General features: G+C 37.0%; 1 protein-coding gene and 1 pseudogene across 1 annotated transcript; both read right to left on the bottom strand.

The window, feature by feature from the left end:
- Window positions 1-1,368: 1,368 nt before the first annotated feature.
- Window positions 1,369-6,316, bottom strand: LOC121743542 (annotated as a pseudogene).
- Window positions 6,317-7,074: 758 nt separating this feature from the next.
- On the bottom strand, window positions 7,075-8,666 carry LOC121796472 (cytochrome b5-like). The gene is made up of 3 exons (XM_042195317.1): window positions 8,452-8,666; window positions 7,787-7,853; window positions 7,075-7,504 (listed from the first exon to the last, which is right to left on the bottom strand). The coding sequence occupies exons 1-3, from the start codon at window positions 8,527-8,529 to the stop codon at window positions 7,251-7,253; spliced, it is 399 nt and encodes a 132-aa protein (XP_042051251.1). The 5' UTR covers window positions 8,530-8,666; the 3' UTR covers window positions 7,075-7,250.
- Between the last annotated feature and the right edge of the window lie 461 nt (window positions 8,667-9,127).

Here is a 9,127-nt window from a genome sequence, read left to right as displayed (position 1 = left end):
GAAAATTTTGAAGACAGCGGAAGGGGCGGGAGTGGAATTGTGGAGGGAATAAATAATTTCAACTTCTTTTTATTTTCCTTCTTATTTTCATAAATAATTTCAACTTCTTTTTTATAATTGACCTAGTTCTTTCTCCTCGACATCACATTTTAAAAAAAAAAACTAAAACTGAAAGAGAAAGAGAAAATCTTCCTCTCTCTGAGATTGTTCAGTTTGATACAATTTATTGGTATTTAAATATTTTTTTATTATGTAAACAACAATTATTTCAAAATTCATAATTTTACACACAAAAAAATCCATTTTTATTTGTTACAATTTCTTTTTTTAGTAATATCTTTTATCATTTTCTTTTTCATTTATGATGGATAAAAAAATACTTATTAAAAATGTGAAAAGGGAATATTAATTAAATAATACAGGAAAGAAATAGCTGGCTAGATATAGTTTTTTGGCAAAAGGCCGAAAGCTATTCAATGTACGCGGTACGCCCTAATTTTTACATAATTTCAAAAAAAATTAAAATATATTTTTTTAACATTATTATTATTATGAACCCTAGAGCTTGATTAGTGTACCAGAGGATCTCTGTGTTTTAAGTAGGGGTGGGTAGGTACGGTATACCTTAGCAAAACCACCATACCGTATACCTTACCGTAAATTCGGTATATGAAAAAATAATACCTTTACCTTACCAAAATTTTCGGTATACCGTACTTCGTTATACCTTATTTTCGGTATAACAAATTTTCATACTGATACCATACCTCATTCTCGGTATACCATACCGAAGTTCGGTATACCTTACTTTCAACATCAATGAAAATAGAATATTTGAGTTTTTAAAATATTATGTATATTTTATAATTTTAAAAATACGTTAAATATATTTTATTCATAATTATAACTATATTTCATATTAGATTTTAATAATTTAATAATTTTAAAATATATAAAACATATATTATATATAATTATATTTATATTTTACGGTATATACCTTAATTTACGGTATATACTGAATATCGGTATGCCACGGTATACCGCGGTATATGAAAATTCATACCGTTACCTTACCGAAATCTTTCAGTAAGATATCATACCGTACCGAAAGTCACGGTATACTGAACATTCGGTATTTTTGGTATTTTTTCGGTACGATAATGCCGGTATTTCGGTAATTCGGTATTTTTTCCCAGCCCTAGTTTTAAGACCCATTATTAATCAAATATTTAGTGTCTTTAATTAAATTATAAGTTTCAGAAGTTAAAATGAAATGTTAGATAATGCAATTTCGATCACAAAAACATCTGGATTTATTTATCCTCAACTCAACTAATATGGAAGAGCAAGATTTTACAAGAGATATTTTGAGGTAAAATTTAGTATATTGAGATTTAACAAATGTAAGGATTAGTCTGGTAGTTTCATGTACAGATAAATAAGTAAAGCCCTGCCTGAACCAATCACCTTTCCCCATGCCTGCATGTATTCGACGATGGCGAGGCGATCGCACCACCACCACTCTACGTTTCTTCTTTCCATATCCGCAGCATGGCGTTCTTCTTCCTAGACCCACCTTCAGCTTCAGCTCCTGCCTGTTGCCACCGGAAAAGAAGAGCGCCATGCTTCGTTGGATAATCAGCCCGTCCACGCTGTCACGGACTTTTGTGTGCCGTCGTGGATGCTCTTGGGGACTCCTTGCCACGTCATCTTTCAGCCATTTCCTCCTACTTCCAGGCTGTAGCTGAACTTGCGAGTGTCGTGATCATTTCCCATGAAACGGATGAACACCATGCATGTACACGGGCACCATCCCTAGATTGAAGGCCTCGAAGTGCAAGCAGAACTGGTAGCCGTAGCAGTTGAAAACCTGCACAATTGTGGCGAGGAATGAATTCGTCTAACCACATTTTGGTGTCCCACTTATAACTGTTTGTTAGTAGCATTTAACGCTTCCATTTAGTGATATATATAGCTACAAGGGGACTGAGAGAGAGCTTACAGTCAGCATCCAGGTGGCATTTTCGACGTCTTGGGGGTTGGATTTCACGTATCTGTGGTTAAAAGTACACCCGCCATGCATATCAACGTTATGATCTCTCTTGAGATGGTCTACAAGGAACTGGATACTATCGCTGATGGGGCAGTCTGCTCCAGCGTATGAGCACTTGTAGGGACGATACCTGCAATTCTGTTCGTGCCTCAATCTGCCATGATACAAGAAAATATCCTGACACCCGAGAATCTGGTACTTGCGTGGAAGTTCACGTGATTCTGCTACTCGTTCCAACGCTAACCATCTTACATTCCCACGTTCGAGATGACAAATTGGGTAACACTGCACTTTCGATTGGCACTTGGAGCTTAAAGTATGGCCATTTGGACACTGGAATGGGAGACAGTGATAGTCAGGATCAATATAGAGAGTAAAATTTGCGGTTGAGAAAATGAAACCAACAAGTAACATCCTATGAACTTAGCCCTTGTAAAATACCACGCGTTATAGTTCGACCAAGTTTTTAGGTGGAAAAACTCCTACTAGTTTCATACTCTAAGATGACAAATTATTTTCATGTTAAGTTATTAAACACTAGAGAGCAATCACAAAATTCTGTGTTTCCCTTGAAAATCCTCTAGGTTTGTCTTTATGAATTTTAATTATATCTCATCTCCGTGAATCATGAATCTTAACTACAAAATTCTGTGTTTTCCTAGACTAACTTCCACCAGAATCATGAATCTACCATCTAATAAACAGAATTCTCCAAACCACAACCATCCATCGCCCCGTAGTTGCAAACTATCATCGCCATAGGAGCTGCCACTTTTAACTTTTAACACAGAATTTCCCAGCCGCACTCTATTAAAGCAATATCGTGACATGGTCACAGGCCGGGGAATCAGGGGTGGGGTATATTTAATTGCTTGAGGTAGAAAACATGAGGCTACAAAGGTAAAAGATAAATACCTTTGAGTCTCGAAATGTGACCATTATATTTAAGTTAACTAGTTGACGGCTTCATTGTGGCAGAGGATCACCAAAAAGGGCTACTATAAATAATAGGTCAGCTGGTAAAAGTGAAGGGTGAAGGGTGGTTACAGATGTTTGAGGTGGTGAAAACTAGCATAAAAGGTGTTTGAGCACAAGATAATGATTCTATTTTCCTTAAAAAGGATTTGCATTAACTACACCACATCTAATCAAATGAAGGGGCATTTTTTTGAAACAAACTTGCAAATTGGCCAACATGAATGTGTACGTTTTTATTAGCTCATAATCTGAAGGGTATTTCCAGAAGAAACAATAAATGTGGAGATTATTAATGTGCACGCTTTCTTAAATATTCATTGATAAAAATTGCCAAAATCTAATGTCCTATACCGAGGTGGCAAGCATCAACCAACTGCAGGTATCACTGTAGCAGCTCTAATACTAACCTTGCATACAAAGTGACAAACTCCACCTTTTCGTTACATGCTACACTTATAAGCATTTAAACACCAATAGTTTATCAAAACAACTGTTGCATTCATAATTCAATTCTACCAAGCCAGGAGTAAATTAGGGTTCAGGGTTTAGGAGAAAATTCTGCATATAAGGCTAGCTGGAACTACCCGTTTCTATTTTGGAAACAACGGAATATGATATCTTTGGTCTATAACGTATCATTCATATATTTCATGTAAAAGCTAGAAACTTCAATAAAGACAACTTACTAAATTAATACTAATGCAGCTAAAAAGGGTAGCATTCTGGCAGTGACGTTATACTATGCCCCAGGGATAAAGATACACGTGGAAGCTAAATTAGAATAATTTCACTAAGATATAAGATAATAAAAATATTGAATAAGACAAGATATGGATTGTATGGAATTAATTACCTGGTGAATTGGGGGGGAACATTACATTCACACAAACCGGGCATTCAAGAAGCTTGTGCACTGTATTTGATGTTATGCCACGTTTTGGACCATTAAAAGCCGAGATGTTCCTATATTCAATAATCTCATGAGCAACATCATTATCAGCACTGTGGCCCTCAATAATGCCTTCAAAGGTGCCACCTGGAATCATGATGTTTCCAAAAATGTTGTTTACTGGATTCCTGTCGATGCATCCAATATGAGGAGTTAGTGGAGCTAGAACTTCATATGAAGCTTAACCCATTATAGCACAATTCTACCTCCAGCTGCCTACATTATTGATGGCACGATAACATTTTCCATTAATTTTAAACCAAAACTCTAGCTAATTGATTATTTCTAAATCATTGCATCTTGTTTATTGAGGCTCAACATGCATAAATAGGAATAATAACATTAGCACCAAAGCACCAATTGAATCTTAATACAATGCAACCATGAATATTCTTGACGTTTGTGAATCTGTGATAGGACTATTAGGACTTCTTCATAATACGTTAATATTTCATTTGAAAAATAATTCAACCTCAACTAGGATATGACAACACTGTCGACATAATAATCCGGCTAAAGTGAACATGGCTTAACATTAAAATCTTTTTTATCACTTCAGATTGAATTCTTTTAGATCTAAATCGACGCAGGAAAGGATGGTCTAACAATCCAAAAAAATGTAAAGACTCGACATATAAGCCACTAAAAGAGAAAAGAAGTCCCCAACATATTGATACTTGTTTAATGGATAAATTGTTTGATGTAGATATTTTGACTGGATATTTCAGCATGCAGATAACCATTTTCATCTGGCGTGGAAAAGGTGATAGAACTAGCAAAAGAATGACAAAATATTAATTAGCTAAAGAAGTAACCCTTCGATCGAAGTAATATCTTTGGGACGAGCTATATATGATAGAGAAACCTTACAAGCATTGACCAACATTCTATTACACACAACTTTTAGCTTTGGGACTATCATTCCAAGCTTTCTCGTATGGAAACCTAAAGGACATACTTTGAAGCTCTACTATTTCAATGTACAAAAGAAAAGGCATCAGAACTCGATCAGAGGCATGCATCGATTTAGTTATTCTGAGCTACACCAGACATGAAAGTGATCCATTAGACAGTCGTAGTAAATATGAGTAAAGAGGTAGCTGCACCCCTACCAGACGTGCGTAGTCCTTAATGAAGAACATATCTTCTGTTAATGTGTACGGATAGCAGGTAAGGAGTTTATTAGAAATAAAAAGGGAGTCTACCTCATTTTACAACCAGAGAACTATTAATCTCAGTCTCAGTATGAAAGGGGTTTTCGGATTACTAGTTTCTGACTGGAGAACATAACTCTATACAAGGTATATTATATTCAGTAAGGCAGTTTCAATCTAAGTCCAGATTTCTTAAAAGTTGCTTGTGTGACGTGACATGAGTTACCAGTTTATATCAACAGCAAATGCAAACAAAAAAGAGAAACTGGTTTCTGGTGAACAATCAAGAAATTATGACCCAATAAAACATTGCCTTTCTAGGTTAATATGGAAAACCATATATCGGATATTTCAGGTGAAAAATCCACATCAAAGATTTCAAAGAAGACAAGGTACATTGAGCAACAATCCACTCACATCTTTCCTATTATTAACTAAATTCAAATAAAAATAGTAACACAAAAGGAAAAAATGGAAATTAGTGATTCCCCACAAACTTGGTGCTGCCCAGCTCAGACCTTTTCAACTCCTTTGCAAAATTGAAATGCAGACTAAAAATCAATAGCATACACAGCATTAGAACATCATATACTGAAAATCAAAATTTTTTATTTTTCACAACAATTCAAACCAACATTCCCACATGAGCATACAGTTACACACAAATCAATGAGCGCCCGAAAACAGATAAACCATTAATCCGATTCAAACCTAGCGATCCTCGAAAACAATTTAGTTTCACTCAATAGAAAGCAAGTTTCATTTTCTCACACAAAATCACACATCTCTCTCACTTCCTCCAAGAATCGCGACTCTAAACAAACAGAACCTTTTAAACAAAGTAAAGATCAGATGCGTTTCAGGCGGAGAGGACTAACCTAGAAACGCAAGAGAAGATTATGCAGGCGGAAATGAATTAAACACCCAAAATTGTAATCAATCCATGCTGGAGTAATCAATACTAATTGAGTGCTGATAATGCGAAATTACTTCAGTAGGAGGTGGAGCTCAATCCTTAAGTTTTACGAGTCTATGTAGGACTTATTTACCACACTCGAAAACTTGAATCCATAACTCTATACTTCCCAATCTCCAGACTCACTGTGTATTGTGTGTGAGAATTTCTACCCAGTCAATGGGTATAAAATTTTCCAAAATAAATCTGATCATGGAGTATTATATTTTTTTCCATTAATTTTTGGAGAAGTCGTGAATCGGGTGGTTTTTAAGTTCATTTGAGTTTTTTAGAGAAAAATCACCAAAAAAGTCATCATTTACGGCCCGGCCCGTATATCACAGAAGCCCAAACTTCACGGCCCTTAGAAGGGCCTAAATCCCAATATCCTTTTTTTTTTCTTATTATGGACTCATTCATTGAACTAACCATATTCACATATAACTTTCAATTGAGTCTTTATTTAGTAAATTTGAGTCCGCACAAGTGTTCTCATGTAGTATTACATACTCGATGTTTCATCGTTGCAAACTCGTGATTTAGTGCATTCTAGTGGTTGTCAGTTTTGTTTTTGCGTGTACTTTGGTGCAATATATCTATCACTTCACCTAACTGAACTAGATTGTTGTAGAAGAAAAGGGAATATTGTTCGATTTTTTACTACTACACTCGTTTCATATTAGTGGAATCATTTTGTCATTTTAACACGTTCTATAATAGTGGAGTCATTTCTCTTTTTAATAAAAGTAACAAATGTCTTCTTACTTACTTTTCTCTCTCTTATCTTATTCTCTCATACTTTATTATCTTTTTATTTAATAGTACATTACATACATTTTTCTTAATCTTTGTGCAGAAAAGAAATGCATTCACTACTATAAAACGGAAACGGAGGGAGTACATTATTGTTATCAAACTTGCAAGGCCTGATGATCCTGCTAATCACAACAGCCATTTGGAGTATTCATTTGATCACTCTGTGTGACTCAAAGCTTGACCTTTTGAACCAAGCATAAATGTAAAGATTTAAGACAAGAGTGTTGAAGCAAACAAGAAAGAATCGAGTTTGATAAAATACAAGCACTCCCTCAATATCAGACACCCTTTCTGTCTCAGAGGCTACACAAACTTATTAGAGACAGGAATCTAATAAGAAACCTAGGTCTCTGATTTGATGTAGAAACGGAGGGCAACGGCCAAGCCCAAGATGACCAAAGGGACTAAGAATTGGAGGAGTTTGATGATGAACTCTGATGTCTTGTCCTGGTTGTAATGAGGCTGCTTGGGAGGGGTGTAAGTCTTCTTGGAGGGGATGGTGGATGTGTCAATCTCACCAACGAGAAAGTCTTCCATCATGGTCTTAGCACTGGAGCTGTGCCCGACATCCTCAAAATCATCAGTTGCATCCTTCCCTGCATCCACAAACAATACACTATGTTACACAGGAAAGAACTACTCCCCCCGTCCCACTATAGTAGAGGCTTTTTGTTTTGAGCACTCATTTTGAAAAAAGATACTAAATAGTTAAAGTGGAGAGAAAGTAGAGTAAGAGGGATAATAATGTACCCTCTTACTTTACTCTCTATTATTATTTCTTCAAAACGAGTGCTCAAAATGAAATGTCTCTACTACTGTGGGACTTGTGGGACTGAGGGAGATTAACTACCTAGGTGAGTGGGGGATTTCGCAAGTACCTGTCGAAGATATTATAACTTCATCCCCACCAGGGTGATCTTCCAAGAACTTGGTCACGTCATAAACCTGAAGATGGTTTGGAGACTTGAGACTATCAAAAGTATAATACCACCTACTATGCAACTGTATTCAGCATATATACATACACATCTTGCATAATGATTTTTGGTTTAACTCATTTTTTACTGTTTATATCTCATATCATAGGGGTTAGAATCACAATTGTTGGAAAAGCATCCAAGTGAGAAACGAAGAAGTGAAATGCTTCCATATATGAAGCAAAACAAGATTCTACACTGGTTTAGGGCATAGAATTTAATAAGAATCTTACATCTGTCTCATTCAATTTATCCTAAAATTGGGACTTCAAACATGAGATTTACTTCCACACAGCGCTAGAAGCTTGAGATTGTACTAAAAGAATCCCAAACTGAAAGAACTTAAATATGAATTCCACCTCTTTAGCATGAACTCAAGAAGCAGAAAAACATGCCAAGCACAACACAAGTCCAAGTTTCCAACAGTGAAAAAAGCTAAACAAGAAAAAACAGATCCAACTCCCAAACTCAAAACCCAATTCGAGAATCGATCAAGATTGAATCTTTGACAAATCCACACATCAAATACATAAAATCAAGTCGATACAAAAAAGGGGGTTTTGTACCTTTCCACCAATGACAAGCCAGCAATCCTTGCTGTTGTTGTGCTCAGAAACCTCAGCAAGAGTGAAAACCTTAGCCATTGAAAAACAGGGACCGATCGAGATTTCAAAAGGAACAGAAGAAATGATCTCTCTTGAAGAGTGTGGTGTGGGTAGTGGGTAGGTGGGAGGGTCCAGGTATGGCAAGGTAGATTTAAGATAGTAATGTGAGGTTGGTGAGATGGGTTGTCCAACTCAACCTTCAGATTTTCAACCAACTCAACTCAACTCGGTGCGCGGTCTCCCTTCAGGGCAAAATGCCTTGTAGGCTGCGGCTATCTTGGCCCACAAGTTGACGATCCTCTGATTGTTTGAAACGAGAGGATCATCGCAGACACTCACCCACGCCTTGGCCAGCGCAACGTTCTCCGCGCCCGTCCACTTCCTCCGGACCCCGCTATCCTCAACCGGCTGCGACGACTCGCCTTCTTGGCCTTGCCCTTCTTCTTAGGAGCGCTCGGACCCCGCCCTACTTCCCGGCTTGGAATGGGGGTTTCCGGAACCTCGTTAATATCAAAACCCAACTCCTCTAAGGAGAAGCTCTCAAACGGCGTGTACTGTGCATCCGTTGGGGTCAATGTGTGCGAAGAACCGGTGGAAAAATCCAAAGCCGGCCGATAGACGTTTCCCCCCCCGATCG

The sequence above is a fragment of the Salvia splendens genome, chromosome 1, assembly GCF_004379255.2.
Source record: "Salvia splendens isolate huo1 chromosome 1, SspV2, whole genome shotgun sequence".
NCBI classification, from domain to species: domain Eukaryota; kingdom Viridiplantae; phylum Streptophyta; class Magnoliopsida; order Lamiales; family Lamiaceae; genus Salvia; species Salvia splendens.
The sequence above is the reverse complement of the archived record's forward strand: the minus strand, read 5'-3'. Positions and strand labels throughout refer to the sequence as shown.

Coding starts and splice junctions, on each gene's coding strand:
- LOC121796472 (XM_042195317.1), bottom strand. CDS start 8,529: ATGGCTAAGGTTTTCACTCTTGCTGAGGTTTCTGAGCACAACAACAGC. Junction 7,854..8,451: donor GGCTTGTCATTGGTGGAAAG/GTACAAAACCCC, acceptor AACCATCTTCAG/GTTTATGACGTGACCAAGTT. Junction 7,505..7,786: donor AGTTATAATATCTTCGACAG/GTACTTGCGAAA, acceptor TTGTGGATGCAG/GGAAGGATGCAACTGATGAT.